The sequence below is a fragment of the Adiantum capillus-veneris genome, chromosome 18 (genome assembly GCF_014529385.1).
Source record: "Adiantum capillus-veneris isolate H3 chromosome 18, ASM1452938v2, whole genome shotgun sequence".
Taxonomy (NCBI): domain Eukaryota; kingdom Viridiplantae; phylum Streptophyta; class Polypodiopsida; order Polypodiales; family Pteridaceae; genus Adiantum; species Adiantum capillus-veneris.
In genome coordinates this window covers 8,830,553-8,854,932 of record NC_140948.1, presented here as the reverse complement: position 1 = coordinate 8,854,932, position 24,380 = coordinate 8,830,553, and the positions used below count along the sequence as shown (strand labels likewise).

The following is a 24,380-nucleotide window of genomic DNA, read 5'->3' as shown; positions in this document are numbered from 1 at the left end:
AATATCCAGCCCTACTAACATCATGCAATACTATGAAAAATTTTACTCGGAGATTCTATCTGAGAAGAAGACTCAGCCTCCTGGCAGGGATACTGCTATTAAGGAATTGTTAGATACTATGGATTCATGTATTGAGCAGACTGATGCAAGGAGATTGGAAGCACCATTCGAGGAGACAGAGGTTAAATATGCTTTATCAAAGTTGGGCAATGAGAAAATTCATGGTATTTGTGGAATATCAAAAGAGTTTGTGCTGGCATTTTGGAATGATCTAAAAGGTATCATACTGTCTCTTATAAACTCCTCATGGTCAGCTCGATACATGGACCCCTGTCTCAAATAGAAACTTATCAAGCTTACCCCTAAGCAGCACTTTCCAAAAGGTTTGAATCATTGAAGACCCATATCCATAGCTGTGGCCATGAGGCTGAGCCCTCTTCTTAGAAATATTATTCATAAAGCTCAATCAAGTTTCATCTTGGGTAGATCCATTTTTCATAACATTCTATCAGTCCAACTTGGAATAGAACATGCTTAGAGATCCTCTCAGGATATGATACTGCTGCAGGTGGACTATGAGAAGGCTTTTGACACAGTTCAGTGGGACTTCATAGCTGGGGTTTTACAAAAGATGGGCTTTGGGCCTAGGATTGTCAACTGCATTTTCATGCTGGGTAAAGGTGCTTGGTCTAGACTTTTAGTGAATGGCAGAATGTCTAACAAGGTCCACATAGGACAATCTGTTAGGCAAGGCTTCCCTTTGAGCCCTTTGTTATTTGCAGTTGCTACTCACCCCTTTTTCTCTTATCTTGACTCTCTTGCACAGAAACATATTGTGTAGGGAGTCTCCACTGGAAGAGGCCAGATACTGGGTCAGGGCTTTGTAGATGATACTTTTATATTCTTGAAGGCTAACGATGTGAATGTTCTGAGATGTATGGCTGCCTTGGGGAAATTTTTTGTTGCATCAGGGTTGCAAATTAACATGCTCAAATCCACTCTAATTGATGTCTTTGCTATTGGTTTCAATGCTCTCATTTGGGGGGGGGGGGGGGGATTTCCTAAGGGTCATATCTTCAGGCATTTAGGGTATCCTATAGGGGTGCATGTTGAATTGCAGGACTGGGTGCTCAACAGAGTTTATAGTAAAGTTGCTTCATGGCACTATGAGGAGTGGCCACTACATGTCAGATTGAGGATAATTCAATCTATTCTTATGCCATATCTGCTGTATTTTTTTCCTTGTCTGCCTTGGTCTAAAAAAAATCTGCAGATCTTCAACTCAGTAATGAATATATTTTCGTGGAATTGTAAGAGAGTTTCAATTTTTTGGGTTGCTTAGGATGTATTAGCTCTTTCCTAAAGCATGGGAGTCTGTGGAATTATGAACCTGCTGCATGCTCTGGCTAGAAGGGAAACTTTTATTAAATACATGCTGCATCCTTCACATGATTGGGTTGTATGCATATGGGGTCCGATCAGATCCTCTGTCTTCTATTTTCATGGCTGCTGGTCTTTGAGTGATTGGGACAAATTTTTTACAGCTGCCCCTATTAAAACTGGTTATGATATTTCAAATATGCTGATAGTGTCCTCGAAGCATGTCTTCGCACTTGTGAATTGGCAGGGGAGAATGAGATACATGCGCAACTCTCTTTCAGTTGAAAATGTATTTTGGAGTTTTGTTTTTAGAGTTGTGCCTACTAAAGCTTTGGGGAGGAATGCCCTTTCCTTTTTCAGGAAGGGCATCTGCTCCATTGGTCAAGTGGTAGACTCTGAGTCCAGGTTTAGTACTTTTTTGACAGCTAGAAGACACCTCAGGCTACACTATGGCTTCAGAATACCATGGAACCTGCTATGTGCCTCAGTCAACAACCTGCAGGTACCTATCAATACCTTGGAGGAGGACCGATTCAGAGACTGGTCCTTCCCAGATGCTCAAAAGAACTGGTGGACTTCATAGAAAAGAGATTTTTACAGGATCTTGCTTCCTCCCCTCACAATTCAGGACAAATGCAATAAAATATGGGCAATGAATAGAGATAGTGATTTGTGGTCTCAGCTATTCTCTAGAATATGGCACTGTCAGGCTTCATTTAAGTTCAAAGTGTTCTGGTGGAGATGCTTGATTGGGGGACTCCCCAATGCTGATGTAATGTTTAAAAAAAACATTGGTGATGGGAAGTGTCCCAGATGTAACAGAGTTGAGACTATTAGACATGTATTTTGGCATTGTACTGTGGTTGTTGAGTGGTGGTAGTGGGCCAGACATTGGTGGAATGAGGCATGGAATTGTAAAATCTCTAAATTCAAATGTATATTTGGTTTGTTGTCTTCTAAGGATGATGCTATGTCCTTTTGTCTGTTGTCTTTCAGTACTAGGTTCTTATGGATTATATGGGACTTGAGGAATAAGGTTATGTATGATCACATTGTGATTTTTGGTAGCTCATTTCCTGTGGAGCTTATCAAACTCACGATGATGGAAGACATTGTGGCACTTAAAAGGCTGGACCTCAAACAGAGGTGTCTCATGATACTACACAAAATGTAAAAATGTAACAAAAGGATTTTCACAAAGAGAAAGAGAGAGAGAGAGAGAGAGAGAGAGAGAGAGAGAGAGAGAGAGAGAGAGAGAGAGAGATTAAAAAAGTAGAGAAAATATGAAATGAGATGTTATATTAAGATTTAGGGTTAGGTTAGATTTAAAATTACATTTAATTAAAATTAGGTTAGATTAAGATCTAAGATTAAGTTAGATTACATTTAACTTATATTTAAAATTTATGCTAAATTTAAAATTAGGTTAGACTTAAGGTTAGACTAACATAGTGTTTTTTTTTTTAATACAAAAGTCTCAAAAAGCCACAAAAGTGGCTGATTTTTTACAAGACTAGTGTTAAGATAAGATTTGAGATTAACTAGATTAGCTTCGGATTTAAGTTAGATTACATTTAGGTTTAGGTTAGATTTAAGATTAGATTATATTTAGGTTTATTTTGAGTTTCAGATTAGATTAGATCTAGATTTATGTTCAATTTAAGAATATATTAGATTTAGGTTAGATTTTAGTGCATGTCAATGAAGGATTTGCCCAAAGATCAAACACTACTTACACAACAATATGTATATTCCCATCAAAATCTGACACACTAAACAAATTCAATTAGCCACGAATTACCATATGTTCAATTAGGTTAGATTTTGGATTTAGTTTTAGTCTACCTTCGGGATTGTTAGGCGAACGGCGATCCCTCTCTTCCTCTCTACAGATGCGGCCTTAAGTTGGAAAGCTTTCAATGGCATGATACTAAGATTGGAGGCCAACATGTAATGTGCTAAGTATTCCCTAGAACAAAGATCTAGTGTGAAGAGATGTTAAGATGCTGTGAATTGCTATAGCTAGAGAAGAGGCAAAGGCATTTTGTCCACTACATGCACTATCATGTAGACGTGGGTGTGTAGATTTATTGTATTCACAAATATAGGCATTGACCAATAAAGAAGAGATTATAACCCGGTGGTTTTGATCTCCGTGCACCTCTAGACCGAGGTGTGCGCGGATTGGACATGACTAGAGAATGTGAGCACTACAAGAGGCTATTCATATTAGCGACGCTCACACAGCGACGCTCAAAAAAAAAATTCCCGACGTCGCTATGAGCGTCGCAAATTTACAAAGAAATTTGAGACGCTTATAGCGACGCTCATAGCGACGCCGGCTGGGGTAAAAAAATAACCGAGCGCGCCCAAAAACTCAGATCTCAGATCTGAGTTTTTCGGCGCCCTCAAGCAAGGAGCAGGCAACGCTCTCCCTCTCTCTCTCTCTCTCTCTCTCTCTTTCTTCTCCACACACACGCGAGGAGAGGAAGGAGAGCCAGGTATGCTCCTTCCCTCTTCTCATTCTCATGTTCCCTTCCCCTCTTTCTCTCTCCCTCTCTCTCTCTCTCACACACACACATACACACACACACATAGTGTTTTTGAGAGAGAGAGAGAGAGAGTACAAACAAAAACAAAAACGCACACACACATACATAAACAAAGAATGCACACACACATTGAGAGAGAAAAAGAGAGAGAGAGCATGCATAAACAAAAAACGCACGCATTGAGAGAGGAAAAGAGAGAGAGAACATGCATAAACAAAAAACGCACACATTGAGAGAGGAAAAGAGAGAGAAAACATGCATACGATCCAAAAAAACGCACACACATTGAGAGAGAAAGAGAGAGAAACTAATTTAACGTCGTAGGAAACTAATTAAAATTAAAAGACCTAAAGATCTAGCCGACGAGGAGTTGAACTCAAGACCTATTATTCAAGAGGGAAATGGCATAATCAATCTATCATACTTGGCATGGGTGATAGAAAGGTTATACCATTTATCTCTTTTTATTGGCACACACATCCACACATGCGCACACACACAAGAAGAAGAGAGTTATAACGTCGTAGGAAACTATCTTAAAAGACGTTAAAGATTAGGTTATATGTAGACTTACATTAAATTAGATTTAGGTTTATTTTTAACTGGATTTACGTTTATTTAAGCTAGATTTAGATTTACGTTATATTAGATTAGATTTAGGTCTCCATAGACTACGATGCCTGCATGAAGCGGGTGAAGAAAGCCCTCAATGGAATATAGGGTATTGCTGCCTTCACTCATGGTGGGCTCCGTCGATCCAAAAGTACTGGTGAAATGTCTTCAGAAGATAGGGAAGAAGGTGGATCTTCAGGGCGGCAAGAGTCACTACATCCCCGACACAATGACCATCTAGACAACCTCTAGTCATTAGACTTACGTTAAATTAGATTTAGCTTTATTTTTAGTTAGATTTACGTTTATTTAGATTTACGCTTATTTACGTTAGATCGAGTCCACGCAAGAATTACTTACGGTTTAGGGTTTAGAGTTAGACGAACAGTGAAAAGATCTAATGTGAAAAGATGTTAAGATGCTGTGAAGTGCTATAGCTAGAGAAGAGGCAAAGGGGTTTTGTCCACTACATGCAGTATCATGTAGACGTGGGTGTGTAGATTTCTTGTACCCACAAATATAGGTATTGACCAATAAAGACGAGATTATAACCGGGTGGTTCTGATCTCCGTGCACCTCTAGACCGAGGTGTGCGGGGATTGGACATGACTAGAGAATGTGAGGTAAAGAGAGAGAGAGAGAGAGAGAGAGAGAGAGAGAGAGAGAGAGAGAGAGAGAGAGAGAGAGAGATAAGACGAAGAATGCCAATAGAATATTAAATTTGTTGTCCAGGTTATAAGTTTTTTATCCTCATTATGAGTAGCGACGAGGATGTGGGACCGTCCAACCGAAACACCTATCTCTCGACAAGGGTCTTATGTCCTTGTAATCAATGCAAGCATGCTGTGCGACGGACAAGACGTGTTTCTTTGCAGCACGTTCGTGAATTTGGCGAGTTTGATCCATCTATTATATATCGAGTTGTTGCCAATTATAACTCGTCGGACTCTGACGCTGGCCAACAAGCAGCAATCTTGCAACCCAATAGACATGTTCGCAGGCGCTTTGGTCAAGCAGCATATTTGAGGCCACAAGATGTAGCCTCTGACAGCTCGGGGGATGATCATGCAGATCACATTCCCAACGAGGCAATGTTTGAGTCCGAGACTGATGAAATGATCGAGACGATCATGGATTCAGAAAGGCTTATCTATGATGATATGAAAAGTGAAGCCGATACGCCATTGTATAATGGAGCATGTATGTCTAGATTGAAAGCACTCCTGGTTCTTCTCAATATGCAGGCAAAGTTTGGATGGAGTGACAGTAGCGTCACAGCGCTTTTCAGGTGATCTATTACAATTAGTTTACTTTAATAAAACTCTAAATGTATAATGATCTGATAGATTTTTACACGATTGTATCATATTTTTATGTTGTGTAGATTGCTGAAAGAGCACATACTACCAGCTGACAATGTGATGCCAGATTCCCGATATGAAGCAAGAAAGATTTTGCGAAACTTGGGGATGGATTACAATTCTATCCAGGCTTGTCCTAATGACTGCATTCTTTTCAGAGGGGAATACATACACATGGAGAAGTGTCCGAAATGTGATTCCGAAAGATATCGAGTAGATCTCCACGGGACAAAAATTCCACAAAAGGTTTTGCAACATTTCCCTCTGCTTCCTCGCATCAAGCATTTCTTCGAATGTAAGTCCATGGCCGCCCTAGCATCATGGAATGAGGAGAATAAATCTTCGGATGGTGTGCTACGAATTCCTGCAGATTGCGTAGCGTGGAAACATATAGATGGAACATGGTCGGATTTTGCCAGGGAAGCTCAAAATTTGCGCTTAGGCCAGGCTATGGATGGCGTAAATCCATTTGGTCAAAGATCAACATCTTACAGTGTATGGACCGTTGTCATCGTCAACTACAACATTCCCCCGTGGTTGACTACGAAGAAGGGGCACCTATGGCTAAGCTTGATTGTGCCAGGGCGATATAAAGTGGGGAATATGGATGTGTATCTTCGTCCACTATTGGAAGAGCTACAACAATTGTGGATTGGCATAGAGGTGGTGGATATGAGCTGACACACAGGACGACGGAATGCTTTGATCAGAGGCATTCTAATGTGGACCATGCATGACTATCCCGGGCTAACAGAATGCTCAGGTGATCTATTGACACTCCTCACTCAGACACTGTAAATCTTGTTTTTTCCCATAGTTGATCTATTATCATGTGTATACATGCAGGGCTTCAAACAAGCGGATACAGAGCATGTGTCACATGTGGACCTAGACTGAATGCACGTAGGGCACCCTCACTGAAGAAGCAAATCTACGAAGGTCATCAAGCGTATCTTCCAGAGAATCATGTGTTACGCGACGGATTTTTGGGAAGAGAGCCACCAAGGATGTCTGCACAAGCATGGTTAGAGCAGAAGGAGATGTGCGATGACGGATTGCCTCCCGGGATGAAGAGACTATCTCTATGGTACAAGTTACCATACTGGCCCCGACTCATGATCAATCACTTGCTCGATCCAATGCACATATTCAAGAATGTGGGTAATCTACTATGGGACCATTTGACCGGCAAGAAAGATACTTTGGGAGCCAGAGTTGACCTTAGAAATGTGGATCGTATGGAGCAATATTGGGCGCAAATAGCGTCTGATGGATCGATAAAACTCCCTAAAGCACCATGGATTTTCACAGGAGCCCAAGAACGCAAAGTAAAAGAGACCATTCGATCTTTGCGGACCCCCACTGGCGTAATGCACTCGCTCCGAACGTGTTTTACTAAAGAAGGAAAGCTTACCGGTTTGAAGTCACACGATTGGCATAAAATGTGTCAGGTACGTTCATAGTGGACTTTAATATCATTGCATAAAATGTGGACTTTAATATCATTGCTACACATACTTTACAGTTTATTTTACCGGTTGCCATTGAGGGATGTTTGTCTCTCGACATCCGTAACACAATCTACAAACTTGCAAAGCTGGTGCAATATATCTCACAAAAGGAGATCAACGTAGACTCCATACCATTCGCCAAACTAAATGCTGCGGAGCTTGTGTGCATGTTTGAGAAACATTTTCCTACTACAATGCTAACCATTCAGGTGCATCTTCTTGTTCACATAGTTGATGAGGTGGAAATAGCAGGCACAGTTCATTCCAGATGGATGTTCTTCTTAGAGCGTTTCATGAAAACGCTTAAGGGATATGTGCCTCAAAAGGCACGTCCAGAGGGTAGCATGGCAGAAGGTTGGTTGGTATCAGAGTCCCTAGTGTACATTGGAGAGTGGCTAGACGGATTTGATAAATCCCGGGACACGCTATGGCGAACCATAGATGATGAGCGCATATCTGGGATTGTCATGTGCAATCTCGGTGTTGAGAAGAAGATGACGGAAGATCTAGAGGCTAAAATCAACCGATTTTGCATGCTTCACAATCCAGTGATGCAAAAGTGGATTTCACAATATGAGGATGCAAAGCAAGAGCGACAAAGGGCACGAATCGAGTGGAGACGGGAAAGACGACCACCGATGCACTATCCAACGGTTCTGGAGAGCCTACGAACCTTCATGAGCTTAAGATGGTTGCACAACCAATTGAAAAGCGCACAACAATGCGGTGACGAAGTGACTGAAGAAGAGTGGGAGTACTCTCGGGGTTGCGCGACCAAGGTAAGTTTGCAATGTACGACTAGCAAGTGACTTTATTTATAAACGTTTGAACGGCCACTCATAATCTTTGTTCGTTGTAGTATAAGTCATACACAGCAGCATGGTGTAAAGGTCGACATTTTAGGGTGGAACGAATCGACAAAAAGCGTTTTACTCAAGATTGTGGAATCATGGCAAAATTTGAACAGTCTAGTCGACGACGTTCCTCTGATGCAGATCCTGTGGTGGCGGAATTCACTTACTTCGGCACGCTGCAAGAGATTTTGAGGATCGATTACAGAGGATTTTTTGTCGACTTGTTCGACGTGCAATGGTTCAAGATAATCATGGAGGGTCGCAACGCTACTGTGCGTAGAGGAGAGTCTGGTTTTCTTGAGGTGGATTCTACTAAGAAATGGACTGACCTAAGAGACACTTTCGTACTACCCAAGCATTGTGAACAAGTAAGTATGTAAATAGTTAACATCCCCCTTTTACAAGTTATGTGCTTGAAAGCTCTCATGTAAGTTATGTGGCTCTGGCAGGTAATATTTCATCCTACAAAGTCTACATCAAACTGGTGGTACGTCATAGAGGTAGCCCCTCGTAGTGCAAGGACGTATGAAGGCTACCATGTGCCAATCACAACAACATCAATGGAGGAGATCAGAGAAGATGCTCAATCAGAAGCCGCTGCGGTGGTGCCAGACGAGCATCAAGATGCTACTACTCTATATGGGGTGCATGCAGAGGAGCTACAAAATGAAACAGAGGATATGTGTTTAAACGGAGAGCTCTATATAGATATAGGAAGTTATGCTGAGTTATGCGAGGATGAGAGAGACATCTCTTAAAGCCACAAATATTGTATTTGAACAATTTTGGTCCGTGTTGTAAAAGCTCTGGCTCTCTAAGTACCTTCCATGGTGTATAACGCTCTTTTCTACTCGCGCTCACATCTTTTGATTGAAAATTCTGAGTTTTCGACTTGCCTCTTCTATGACTGTTCCTAGAAGCTACACACCTCTACCTACTCCGCCACGAGCCACCCCACTCGACACTCCTCGCTTCGGGGCCCAGACGCCAGTGGAGACACCTGACGTCCGTACCCCCATCGACACGCCGCTCGAGACCCCTGCCGGGACACCCAGGTTCATGCGTCACCGGCCAGAGGTCTTGCCTTACTCCGTCGACATCAGCGACAGCATCATCATGGATGATGACGGCAAGAAGGTGATCTCGCGCATGCGTGGTCTTTGCTCTCAGCTGTTTAGACACTACATACTAAAAAAATGGAGTGAAGTACCAAGTGATTTAAAAAACAGAGTCATCAGCATACTTCATGATGAGTTTCCCGTTCCAACACGGGATCAGCGCTTCAATGAAGACCTGATGAAGATTCGAATGCGCGAATACTGCAAACACAAGCGTTCCAAAGTGCAAAAAGCAATCAAGAATGGGTGGAACAGGCCAGATTGGCTGGCCAAAGAAGATTGGAAGAATGCGAAGAAAGCAGCGCACGAGAATCCCGACAAGTGGAAGCAACAAAAGGATGCAGCCAGAGCGCGAGTAGAGGCAGGGAGCTCGCACCACTTGGGGAGCGGTGGATGGGCATCATTTGAGGCCGATTTTTTAAGTGTTTTCACATTGCTCTTTATGTTCGATAGTTTAGGGTTTATGAGTTTTTTAGTTCTAACATAATGAAATCTTTGTATGTTTTGACAGTGGTCGATGACAGGACGTGATCCCACACCGTACGAGCGCGAGTACGTAGGCAGGAAGGGCTTAAACGCCCTGATGGACATTCTCAGTTCTCGCGGCGGCATGGTTAGTATTAGGGTTTACTCTTTTTTATTTTTTGTATTGTTTTATAAATGTCGTTATATGTTTATACTTACTGAAAGCTGTCTTATTGTCTTTTTTTGCAGAATCCGACAGATACGCCGCTTGGACGCGATGAGACGTCTGACTAGACGACGTCAGTTTAGCCGTAGATAGATAGCATTAGTTTAGGGTTTCTCATAGCTTATGTATCATGAGACGGATTTTATACATCTTTTTGAACCATGTATATTATTACATTTGTCACCGCAGTTCCTTTTGCCAATCAATTCTTTATGCCTATGATGTTGTACAATTGTCATTATTACATTTGCCAATCAATTCATTTTGCCTATGATGTGTACAATTGTCAATTTTGCAAACAATGCGTCTTGTGGGTGACTATTTTGGGTTTATTATCTACCCTTGCACTTTTTTTAAAAAGTGAATCAAGTACAATATGGTTGATGGGTGGCAGGGCATTCAATGCCCTACCACCAAAAAAAAAATCTCTCGGGCGTCGCTATTTATGGCTCTGTAGCGTCGCTATGAGCGTCGCTATAGTCTTCTGTGTAAACGTCGCTATATGCGTCGCTATATAGCGATGCTTATAGCGACGCATATAGCGACTCCTATAGCGACGCATATAGCGACGCTCTCGTAGCGACGGTTTTAGCGATGCCGGGGGTTATAAAAACCCAGTGTATTTCCGTCGCTAACAGCGTCACAAGAGCACACAACCTCTTGTAGTGGAGGTAGTTTATAGTGTGCACAAAGAGAGAGAGAGAGAGAGAGAGAGAGAGAGAGAGAGAGAGAGAGAGAGAGAGAGAGAGAGAGAGAGAGAGAGAGAGAGAGAGGATGCCAATAGAAGATTAAATTTATGTCTAGGTTATAAGGTTTTTACCTTCATTATTAGTAGTGATGAGGATGTGGGGTCGTCCAACAGAAACACCTATCTTTCAACAAGGATCTTATGTCCTTGTAATCAATGCAAGCATGTTGTGCGACGGACAAGAAACGTTTTTTTGCAGCACGTTTGCAAATTTGGCGAGTTCATCCATCTATTATAGATCGATTTGTTGCCAATTATAACTCGTCGGACTCTGACGCTGGCCAATAGGCAGCAATCTTGCAACCCAATAGACGTGTTCGCAGGCGCTTTGGTCAAGCAGCATACATGAGGCCACAAGATGTAGCCTCTGACAGCTTAGACGATGATCATGCATACCACATTCCCAACGAGGCAACGTTTGAGCCCGAGATCAATGAAATGATTGAGACGGTCATGGATTCAGAGAGGCTTATCTATGATGATATGAGAAGTGAAGCCGATACGCAATTGTATATTGGTATGGCAAGTGTATTTAGATTGAAGGTGCTCCTCATTCTTCTCAGCATGCAGGTAAAGTTTGGATAGAGGGACACTAGCGTCACAACACTTTTCAGGTGATCTATTACAATGTGTTTACTTTAATAAAAAACTCTAGATGTATAATGATTTGATAGATTACTTACACAAGTGTACCACATTTTTTGCACTGTGTAGATTGCTCAAAGAGCACATATTGCCAGCTGATAATGTGATGCCAGATTCCAGAGAGGAAGCAAGAAAGATCTTGCAAAACTTGGGGATGGATTACAATTTGATTCACGCTTGTCCTAACGGCTGCATTCTTTTCAGAGGGAAATACATAGACATGGAGAAGTGTCCGAAATGTGATTCCGAGAGATATCGAGTAGATCTCCATGGAACGAAAAATCCACAAAAGGTTTTGCAACATTTTTCTCTGCTTCCTCGCATCAAGCATTTCTTTGAATGTAAGTCCATGGACGCCCTAGCATCATGGCATGGGGAGAATAAATCTTCGGATGGTGTGCTACGGATTCCTGTAGATTGCGCAGCCTGGAAACATATAGACAAAACATGGCCGGATTTTGCTAGGGAAGCTCAAAATTTGCACCTAGGTATAGCTATGGATGGCGTAAATCCATTTGGTCAAAGATCAACTTCTTACAGTGTATGGCCCATTGTCATCATCAACTATAACATTCCCCCGTGGACTACCAAGAAGGGGCAGCTATGGCTAAGTTTGATTGTGCAGGCGTGGTATAAAGTGAAGAATATGGATTTGTATCTTTGTCCACTATTGGACGAGATACAACAATTGTGGATTGGCATAGAAGTGGTAGATATGAGCCGACACCCAGGTCGACGGAATTCTTTGATCAGAGGCATTCTAATGTGGACCATGCATGACTATCCTCGACTAACAGAATGCTCAGGTAATTTACACTCAAACTCAAGCACTCTAAATCTTGGTTTTTCTCAAGCTTACCTATTGTCATGTGTATACATGCAAGGCTTCAAACAAGTGGATACAAACCATGTGTCACATGTGGACCTAGACTTAATACACATCAGGCGCCCTCATTGAAGAAGCAAATCTATGAAGGTCATCAAGGGTATCTTCCAGAGAATCATGTGTTACACGATGGCTTTTTGGGAGGAGAGCCACGGAGGATGTCTGCATAAGCATGGCTAGAGTAGAAGGAGATGTGTGATGACGGTTTGCCCCCAGGGATAAAGAGACTCTCTCTATGGTACAAGTTACCATATTGGCCTAGACTCATGATCAATCACTTTCTTAATCCAGTGCACGTATTCAAGAATGTTGGTAATCTGCTGTGGGACCATCTAACTAGCAAGAAAGATTTTTTGGGAGCCAGGGTTGACCTTAGAAATGTGGATCGTATGGATGAATATTGGACGCAGACAACATATGATGGATCGATAAAACTCGCTAAAGTGCCATGGATTTTGACGAGAGACCAAGAGCGCAAAGTAAAAGAGACCATTCGATCTATGAGGACCCCCACTGGTGTTATGCACTCGCTCCGAACGTGTTTCACTAAAGAAGAAAAGATTACCAGTTTGAAGTCACATGACTCGCATAAAACGTGTGAGGTATCTTTGAAGTGGAATATATCATAGTGAGAATTGTGTAACAAATTCGTGTGTAGACTTTAATATCATTGCTAGACGTGTTTTGCAGTTTATTTTACCGGTGGCCATTGAGAGATGTTTGTCTCCTGATGTCCGTAACACAATCTACAAACTTGCGAAGTTGGTGCAATGGATCTCACAAAAGGAGATCAATGTAGATTTTATACCATTTTCCAAACTAAATGCTGCAGAGGTTGTGGGCATGTTTGAGAAACACTTTCCTACTACCATGCTAACCATTCAAGTGTATCTTCTTGTTTACATAGTTGATGAGGTGGAAATAGCTGGCACAGTACATTCCAAATGGATTTTCTTTTTAGAACATTTCATGAAAACACTCAAGGAATATGTGCATCAGAAGGCACGTCCTAAGGGTTGGCTGGTATCAGAGTCTCTAGTTTACATTGGAGAGTGGCTAGATGGATTTTTTAAATCTCGAGACACGCTATGGCGAACCATATATGATGAGCGCATATTTGCGATTGTCATGTCCAATCTCGGTGTTGAGAAGAAGATGACGGAAGATCTAAAGGCTAAAATCAATCGGATTTGCATGATTCACAGTCCGGTGATGCAAAAGTGGATTTTAGAATACGAGGATGCAAATCAAGAGTGACAAAGGGCATGGATCGAGTGGAGATGAGGAAGACGACCACCGATGCATTATCCGGCAAGCCTGGAGAGCCTACCAACATTCATGAGCTTAAGATGGTTGCACAACCAATTGAAAAGTACACAACAGTGCGGTGAAGAAGTGATTGAGGAGGAGTGGGAGTACTCTCAGGGTTACGCAACCAAGGTAAGTTCGCAATGTACGACTAGTGACTTCCTAGATGTTTGAACGGCCACTCATAATATTTGATGGTTGTAGTATAAGTCATACACAACAACATGGTGTAAAGGTCGACGTTTTAGGGTGGAACGGATCGACACAAAGCATTTTACTAAAGATTGTGGAATCATGGAAAAATTTGAACAGTCTAGTCAACGACAGTCCTCTGATGTAGATCCTGTGGTGGTGGAACTCACTTACTTCGGCACGCTACAAGAGATTTTGAGGATCGATTAAAGAGGTACTTTTGTCGACTTGTTCGACATGCAATGGTTCAAGATAAACATGGAGGGTTGCAACTCTACTGTGAGTAGAGGAGAGTCTGGTTTCCTTGAGGTGGATTCAACTAAAAGATGGATCGACCTAAGAGACACTTTTGTACTACCGGAGCATTGTGAACAAGTAAGCATGTAAATAGTTAACATCCAATTTTAGAAGTTATGTGCTTGGAAGCTCTCATGTAAGTTATGTGGCTCTGGCATGTGATATTTCATCCTACAAAGTCTGCATCAAACTGGTGGTACGTCATAGAGGTAGCCCCTCGTAGTGCACGGACGTATGAGGGCTACCATGTGCCAATCACAACGGCATCAATGCAGGATATTGAAGAAGATGCTCAGTTGAGCTGGTGCCACACGAGCATCAAGCTGCTACTCTCTATGGGATGCATGCATAGAATCTACAAAATGAAACGGAGGACATCTGCCTAAACGGAGATCTCTATATAGATATAGGGAGTTATGCTGAGCTATGCGAGGATGAGAGAGAGACCTCTTAAAGCCATAAACATTGTATTTGAACAATTTTGCTCTGTTTTATAATATATATTGTATTCATGTGGCTTTTTGTCCATTTCTGTCTATATGCTATACTCGAGAAATTTAAATTGTGTTTAATCGTCATTCTGTCCACTCCAGGTATGTATGCTCCAAGTATGTTCTCACAAGCAGGGACACTCCTCGATGTGTGGTGAAAATCTGATATGTCAATGAGCACTGCACTCTGAATGCGATGGAGATTGAGGTTGAAATCCTGCAGGAGGTGATCGATCTCTGCTCATAAATTGTGCTCGTCCCTCCACTATATCTAGTTGATCGGATGAAAGAGACGCTAAGAAGCACTACTGCTGCTTCTTAGAGTCTCTTTCACCCGATCAACTAGATCTAGTGGAGGGGCGAGCAACATCTATGAACATAGACAGATCACCTCCTTCGCGATTGCAGTCTTAGTCTCCATTGCACTCGGAGCGTAGTGCTTTTACAAGATACGTAGAATTCACGCGAGAGATAAATTCACAAGAACTTCACAGGAATCTCACTACATAGGAATCCCTCTCCTTTTATGAGTCCTCTCTCTCTCTCTCTCTCTCCCTCTACTTGTCCATGTTTTCTTCTCCATTCAATATTAAGATTAAATGTTCTTGCATTTAATGTGGCTATGGAGAATGATGAGTTTCTTTCTTCTTTGTCACCCCAGCAGAGGAGGTGGTACAAGGATCATCATCGCTCTAGAGCACCATCATGTCGTTCTACTCCTTCAGCATCTCCCTCTGTTTTGGAGCATTTGGGAGTCACCCCAGTCGACACTCCTCGCTTTGGGGCCCAGACTCCAACGGAGACACCTGACATCTGTAACCCCATCGACACACCACTAGAGACCCCTAACAAGAGACCCAGTTTCACACGTCAGAGGCGAGAGGGCTTGCCGTACTCCGTCAACATCAGTTGCAGCATCATCTTGGATGATGAAGGCAAGAAGGTGATCTCCCGCATGCGTGGTCTTTGTTCTCAGGTGTTTAGACACTACATACTAAACACCTGGAGTGAAGTGCCAAGTGACTTTAAGACAAAGTCATTAGCATGCTGCATGACAAGTTTCTCGTTGTCAAGTTGGGATGAGCGCTTTAATCAAGAATTGATGAAGGTTCGAATGTGCGACTAATGCAAGCACAGGTGTTCTGAAGTACAAAAAGCAATAAAGCATGGGTGGAACAGACCAGATTGGCTGGCCAAAGAAGATTGGAAGAATTCAAAGCGAGTAGTGCGTGAGAATCCTGACAAGTGGAAGCAACAAAAGGAGGCAGTCAAAGCGTGAGTAGAGGGAGGGAGCTCGCACCACTTGGGGAGCGACGGGTGGGAATCATTTGAGACTGATTTTGTATGTGTTTCTGCATTGCTCTTTAGGTTTGGTAGTTACATCTATTTGTATTTTTAAATTCTAACATAATGGATTGTTTGTATGTTTTGAACAATGGTTGATGATAGGACGTGACCCCACATTCTACGAGCCCGAGTACGCAGGTAAAAAGGGCTTAAATGCCGTGATGGACATTCTGAGTTCTCACGGTGGCATGGTTAGTATTAGGGTTTGCTATATTCCATTGGTTGTATTGTTTTGTAAATTATATGTTTATACTTACAGAAAGTCTTATTGTTTTTTAATGTAGAATCCGACAGATACTCCACTTGGATGCGATGAGACGTTTGATTAGATGACATCAGTCTAGCCGTAGCTACATAGCATTAGTTTCCTTTTCTCATAGCATGTATAATGAGATGACGGGTATACGGCTTTTTGTAACATATTGTATTTGGAGATGATTTGTAATACTTCAATACACAAAATATATTAAATCAAGATTAAATCCATGTATATATTATTAAATCTAATTAACATGAAATACATGCAACATGTGCATATATGTACAAAGCCGATACTCAAATTTTACCATGGGGATCTCTTATTTGTATGGACTCTATTCAATGTAGTTTTTCTTGATGCGAAATAAATCACCATGGAACGACGTCATGGAGATAATCTATGAAGAAATAAACAGTAGACATATAAAAATATCATGAAATAATATCATGACATCATGAAACAATCATTACAAATAAATAATATAGTAAAACAATATCATGACCTCATGAAATGATCATTTCAATCATTACAAATGAACATGAACTAATATCATGGCATAATAAAGCAAAGCCATAAAATAATAATCATTTCAATCATCACAAATTATCATGGAAAGGTACCATGGCATCACTCTTTCCATCATAACAAATATACATCATGAGAAAGAGTGCTAGGACATCATGCAACAAGTATACAAATCATTGTGAGTCAGTGTGAAATAGTAACATGACATCATCATGAATCATTATGAAAAAGCTACGGTAATAAACATAATAAAATATCATGAAACACTATCATGACATCATAAAATGGTCATATTAAACATTACAAATGAACATAAAACAACAACATGGTATAATGAATTGACTTCATGTAACAATAATTATTTCAATCATAATGAATCATCATGTAATGAAACCAACGTATTCAAAGGATATATCTAACAAAAAACATCTCAATTATACTGAGTCATCCATAAAAACAATGCTACAAAAAAATAAAGCATCTCAATAAGAAACAATCAGTACAAGCAATTTGGAATCATCATAAAATTGCATTGGTATTGTGGAACAACTCCATGGAATAATAATCATCTCACTAGAAAACGCTCTATACAAAAGACTTATAGTCATTATGAAAAAACACCATGTCTCATGGAACAACTCCATAAAATAATAACTATCTCAGTAAATAAATGACCATGAAAACACATCATGGTATTATGGAACAACTCTATAAATGAATAACCATCTTAGTAACAGATGATACATACAAACAACTTATAATCACCATGGAAATATATAATGATATCATGGAATAACTCCATAAAAGAATAACCATCTCAATGAGAAATGATTTGTACGAATGATTTATAATCACCATGAAAATGCATCATGATATCATGAAACAACTTCATGGAATAATAATCATCTCAATAATGAACGATCAATATAAATGACTTCTAATCATGAAAACATATCATGCAATCATGAAAAAAATCTATCAAATAATAATCATATTAGTGAGGAAAGATCAATGAAAACAACTTCTAATCATCATGGAAAAGCATCACGGCATCATGGAACAGCTCCATGGAAGAATAATCATCTCAAAGAAATACGATCAATACGAATGATTTTTAATCATCATGAAAATGTATCATGGCATCATGAGACAACTCTATAAATCAAAATCATGTCAGTCATGAATCACCAATACGAACAAGTTCTAATCACCATGAAAATACGTCATGCTATCACAAAACAACTCTACGGAATAATAACCATATCAATAAAATGAACGATCACTACTACAAATGACTTTTAATCATCGTGGAAACACATCATGGCATCATGAACAACTCCATGGAATAATAACCATATCAATATCAATAAATTGAACGATCAGTATAGACTACTTTTAATCATCATGGGAACGCATCATGGTATCATGGAACAACTCCATGGAATTATAACCATATCAACAATGAAACTATTAGTACGAACAACTTGTGATCATCATGGAAACACATCATGGCATCATGGAGCAAATCCATGGAATAATAACCATCTCAATAACAAACGATCAATATGAAAAAATTCTAATTCTGCATTTTACTAACAATCGGCTATGGGTTCTTGGCCACGATAGCAAGCAAGCCAACATTTAATGTAAACCAAAGCAAGTAGGGTTGCTCTCAAAGAGGTGTCTTATAGGAGGTTGAGGTAGTCATGGAGGAGTTGCTGCCAATGATCAAGTGAGTATTGGGAAATTCACAATACAAACCAGGATCTATGTACACTATGTCCGTGTCCGTGTGTGACATAGGTCTAAGAGTTCAAGTTCCAAAGTTGCATGAGAAGTCAGTAGTAGCCCTAAAAATAATGGCACATGAGTTGAAGAGGCTTGATTTTAAGAATTCAATAGTAGCCACAAAAAAATGGTGCATGAGTTGAAAATGCTCAATTTTAAGATGTGAAGCTCTTGATAGAGACGAAGAGATAGATAGATAGATAGATAGATAGAGAGAGAGAGAGAGAGAGAGAGAGAGAGTCTTTGAGGAATGCACTGATGCTGAAGCAGATGAACATCTAGAAGCCAAACAGTGAATCTTTGCAACAACCACCGGCCTGCACTCTTGACACTACATCACACTCTCAACTGCTTGTATTACGTACATCATTTATATCTTCAGTTTCTGCTGCCATTGAAATTTTTGTTGTTTTTCTGCACGCTTTGTAAAGGATAGGCTTACTAATGTATCTCCTTGTATTCAAGGTTCTTTAAGGCATCAAAATGTTGCCCTTGAGTTTGTGTAGAGTAGCTGGTTGTTGAACACCAAGGTCTCGTGGTATGCTGTATAGAGTTTATAAGAGTCAAAATTAGAGTCTTGAGAGTAGATTTTAAACCTAGGAATGCAAGGAAGCTTCAATAGCTATCTCTCTCTCTCTCTCTCTCTCTCTCTCTCTCTCTCTCTCTCTCTCTGTTGTTGATATGTGTATTTACATTACTTTACATTACATGAAGTCTTTTTTGGGTCCATAATAACCTCATAACTAGTATAAAGTTATCTCCCAACTTGTCGTTTGAGATACTGACATAGTCTTCCCACATTTTTTTTGGGATAATTTCCCAATGTATAGTGACCTTGCATAGGGAGACTTTTTCAAAGCAAGAATAATTCCTGGCATTCCAAATAAATAACAAGAGAAAAACTCTGAGTGACTGCATACAAAAATCTAAGGCTGCATCGGGGAGTTTGCAACACAATTCAAAAGTAAAGACAGACAGCTTGACAGGAATTCAAGGCTGTATATGCTGAATTATATAAAACCACTAGTCCCTTACATTTTTGTAGTTCGAAAAAGTATGTTTGATAGTCTCCCTGGCTTGACAAGCTGGGCATCTACCATTGGAGATGCCTTTTTTCAACAACAGCTCACCACAAGGAAGAGAGGCAGTGATCAATCTCCACAAGAACACCTAAATCTACTATAACGACTCCATGGGTTCACATAACTTACTATGGACCAGTTGACTCAGATGATAAGTTTGTGTCGTGTATCGATGGAAGGACTTGTGACTTGTTGTACCCAAGACGCGACCTTCACACATATCAATAGGTGACATGTTTGGTGTTAGGCATAAGCATAGTTGATTATTGGCCACGAGATGGAGTGTGGGACCATTGATATGCCCAAGCTTGTAATGCCTCATGAGGGTTAGATGTTGTTGTGGTTAAGTGTAGAGAGATAATTGAAGTCAAATATACCATAGCAACATGGCCAGATTCGGTGATTGGAATCAGATACAAGCGATTCTTTAAAGGGAGCTTGAGGATTTCAAATTTTCCACTAGGGAGTTTGAAGTGTGACATAGAAGTCATGGAAAAACTCAATGGAGGACCTTGTAGATATGTCTGTAGTAAGTGAAAGGATATGTTGACTAAGGCCTGGTATGTGATAGATGTCACAAATGATGACAGAAGTCCCACTAGCTAAGATGGCATGTAGATCTGTTTGATCCCTACTGCACTGAGGCTATGGTTGTCTCTAAGGTAGACTTGAATCTGGCATGCAAGGTGTTTGTATTCTAAGTTTCTTTTCTACCTTTGATATCTCATCTTGCCTCTATTCCTCACAATTTGATAGGCTACAGGTATTTTATAAATCCCTTTAGAGCATGCTCGTACAAAGAGACCCCCCACTTTTCGAAAGCCCACCATAACTCCATCAAATTATTAACACACAATAAAACTTGACTAGAATTCATTCTAGGAAAAAATTCATTCATGCTCTAAGTTTCTTCTCTCCCTTTGATATCCCATCTTGCTTGTATTCCTCACAATTAAATAGGCTAGAGGAATTTTATAAAACCCTTTAGAGCATGCTTGTACAAAGAGACTCGTCTCTTTTCCAAAGCCCACCATAACTCCATTGGATTATATATTGCCACACAATAAAACTTGACTAGAATTCATTCTAGGAAAAAATCCCAATATCTCTTGATTTAATTGAAATGATAGCATTCTTGCAAGTGACTCATCACCACCTATTTCCATGGCTTCCATATCCATTTTCATAGTGCACTTTAAGTGTTGTACAAATGCCTCTAATGACCCTCCTTTTGCATAGGATTTAGAACTAGCCCAGATAGCATTTGGTATACTTGTCAGTGATGCCTCTTCTATTTCCTATACAACATGCATTATTATCATAGAAATATCTTTAACATCCTGCTCAGTGAAACTAGAACTGTTTTTTGAAAATTCAGAGTTGAGCATTTGAGGAAACATGCATGACTTTGTTAGTTCAGTTGATTTAGAAAGATTCAACTTGGCGAGGCTCAAGCACCAATCTCCATAAGAAAATTCGTTATGTCATTTGCCTCTTGGTTAAGAGGTCTTGAGATAATGGATAGATCTTTGAGGTCTCTTGGTATAGCTTCTTATAACGTTAAACCTCTCTTCTTCTTCATAAGCGATTTTTGCCTTCCCCATGTTAGGACATATCAAAGATGCAGAATAATTGTTACACCAATCACATCCTCATAACTATGAGCTGATACTGTGACCCCAAGCTCCTTGCACATCTCGAGTGTCAAAGAAGGCCAATGCATGTATAGAATTCATGTCATGTATAGATGTTGTTAGAGCCCCTGCATAAGCCTTACATGCATGCTGAGCTTGCAAACATTGTAGCTCCTACCATAGTTGCAATGCCCCCCAATCCGCAAGAGCAACATAGCTCTTAGTGATACCTACAACAAGAAATTGAACCCCATCAACACCCAGAGAACTAAGGGCATCGTATGTCTGCAACATCCTTGAGAAAGCAATAGAAACACTCTCATACTATCCTTGGCTCTCATGAATTGTAATGGGAAGTTTCCCTTCAAGTATCCTAGTATCAAACATCTCCCTTCTCCACATCATATCTAGGCTCAACGACTCTTCCTTATCTTTCTGTAGTTGTTGCCTTATGATTTTGAAAGTGGGAGAGGCATCCCTTGATGTCACATTATGTTGCAGTGATTGTTTGTAGAGTGTTGTGCTCACTTTGAGTCTTCTTTCAAAAACAACAATACTACCTTGCTCATGCTCTGGGCTCAGTTTTTGACATTGGAATACACGTCTATTTTCTAGATGGTGCTTAGAGCTCGTGTATCGAGATTGGTGGCAAATGGAGCACTGGATTACAAATTAGGCTCATTAATCTAGGGTTTTCATTCACTAAAATGGTAAAAATGATTGTTTGTTGGTCAAATCATATCCAGGTCAAGTGAGACTTGATAGGTAGGTTAAAAACATCATAGCCAAGCTGTTGGAAACTAAACAATAAAAAAATTGGTGACATGGATTGAACTCGTTTGTCTGGGTCTCAACCCGTCCTATGAGTCATCTATGTGTTTGTTTCATGCTCTATGTGGATGGATTCTAGCATTACCATGCATTCTCAAATGGTTTAGAGCATACCTCTCATACATGTCAGGGTGTACACATATCTCTAGATTTACCAAGTTTAGGGTTTTTTTTTGGCGTGAAATTGATAAAAATGGGACAACTCTAGTTGAGTTTTATTAGGATGAATTGGGTCTCTTTAAGTTCAATGCCTTTGGATAGGTCTAAAATCTTGATGTATACTGACTATGTACCTTCTGGAATGTGCTTGGAGCTCTTATGAATTCATGGCTCAAATTGAGAGTGCACTCACCAATAATGATTCCTAGCACTCTCTCCCACGTCCATAAGAAACACGAAACAAGCTGAGGGATGTATGGCCCTCATCTATCCACGTGGATCTACAAGTTACCTACACAAAAATCATAGCCTCCTCCATGTGTCCCGCACAGGTATTGAACCCACGCATTCACCCTTAAGGCCATGTGAGCTACCAATATCCCCTTGTGTTGAATCATAGAAACTCAATAAATTCAATCTCTAATAAAAGTGCTACCTCCCTTGATGCAACAATGGATGCCACACAATTACATGCACCCCTCTCAATCACTCTAAGTTGTAAATCCCTTCCTCTCGACCCTATGTGTCTGGTAAATATATGGGCAAGAAAGGAAAAGAGGGCAAAGACCCAAAGACCCCCCCAGATACCCAATAACAATAGTATAGAAAGTGCAAAAGAAACCCCAAAGCCCAAGGAGACAGGTAGAGAGGACCTAGAGAAAAGATAGTGTGCTAGATGTCTGTTGTCAAGGAGCATTGGAGTGATTGCAATGTCTAGACAAACTCCCACAAATGACAAACATGATATGAGAACGAATATGATGATGATTGATAAAAAAAATGATGTAGAGAATGATTTCACGAGCCTACACAATGGAAATAGGCACAAATTTGTATGCGTATTATGATGATTGAGTGCAAGCCTCTTTTACAGATGTAACTTTTGATGTTTTTATATCAAAATGGGGAGAGAGAGAAATCTTAGCTCAAAATTGTTGTGTCAAAGGTTGAAATTTGATGGCGAGGCTCAGAGGGATCCTCACGACCCTCAAAGGTTGAATTTTACAAAGCTTCATTCTCTCTCTTTTGGGTTACACAAATGTAGATTGGACGAGTTCACATTTCTCTATGTGATCTACTAGTGGCAATTGCTTGTTTCTAAATGATTGTATTCTTTCTTGGACCAGTAAGAAAAAACACAGTGTTATAGTTTCTACGACTAAGTCTGAATATATTTCCATATCACTTACATCTCGTGAGATGATTTGGCTTTGACAAATGCTGGTTGATATTGGTCATTATACTCTTTCTAGCACACCCTTGTGGTATGATAACCAGAGCGCTATTAGTCTTGCAAAAGACTATGTTCAACATAACAAGTCATATCATATTTCTATGCATTATCATTATGTCCAATATAAAGTACACAAGGGCACTATCATGATTAAACACTTTTCAAGTGACCAGAGGTTTTCATAAATTCTTACCAAAGGCCTCAGTGAGTCACGCCTCATCCTCTTGCACTCAGATCTTGGAGTTGATTTAGCCTCACTTTTTCTAGATTAGCCTCTCTGCTACTATGGTAACTTTATACATATCACATTGTAATATAATAGCTACCATACATTGTGCACATTCCACATTTGCACATTGTGACCTCTTGGTCACTTGTATATTTGTACATAGATACCTAATGTGCTTTCTCATCATTATCGTTGGTTCATATTGTCACATTTGTATAGGGGATTGCTTGAAATCCCTTAGGGTTTTTCATCCAAATCTAGAGACCTTTGTTTAAGTGGGGGTGTTGGATCTATATGTGGCTCACTCTACTCAACTTGGTCTCACCTATACATATGTATCTTTTCATCGATATGAATCAGTCTTTGGGGGTGTACGTGGTGTGTCTCTTGTCTTGTTTGTGTACCTCTCTCTCTATCTTTCTCTTTACATCTCAACATCCCCTACTTATGTCTAAAGACTTTCCTACCTTTAATGTAGATATCGGATGAGAGACCACCTACTGAAGAGAAACCTAGTCATTCTTCCTTTGGTTTGTTCACCTCCCAGATGGGCCCCCATCCAGTGAGGAAGTTGCCTCCAGTGGATTTGACTCTTGAAAAGGCATGGTTGTCTTACACCTACAAAGGTGCTATCCTATCTACCTAG

The 24,380-nt window shown here is 40.3% G+C and overlaps 1 protein-coding gene across 1 annotated transcript; it reads left to right on the top strand.

Annotated features, from left to right (window-relative positions):
- Positions 1 to 22: 22 nt before the first annotated feature.
- On the top strand, positions 23 to 24,380 carry LOC147435212 (uncharacterized). The gene is made up of 6 exons (XM_086487705.1): positions 23 to 256; positions 569 to 724; positions 842 to 935; positions 6,752 to 7,233; positions 7,626 to 8,069; positions 24,213 to 24,380. Exons 1-6 carry the CDS (start codon positions 23 to 25, stop codon positions 24,378 to 24,380), a joined length of 1,578 nt encoding a protein of 525 aa, XP_086343831.1.

Excerpts from the sequence above, each read along its gene's own strand:
- LOC147435212 (XM_086487705.1), top strand. The coding sequence starts at position 23 with ATGCAATACTATGAAAAATTTTACTCGGAGATTCTATCTGAGAAGAAG. Across the intron at positions 257-568 it reads TATCAAAAGAGTTTGTGCTG|GTGGACTATGAGAAGGCTTT; the intron begins GCATTTTGGAAT and ends ATACTGCTGCAG. Across the intron at positions 8,070-24,212 it reads CACCGATGCACTATCCAACG|ATATCGGATGAGAGACCACC; the intron begins GTTCTGGAGAGC and ends CCTTTAATGTAG.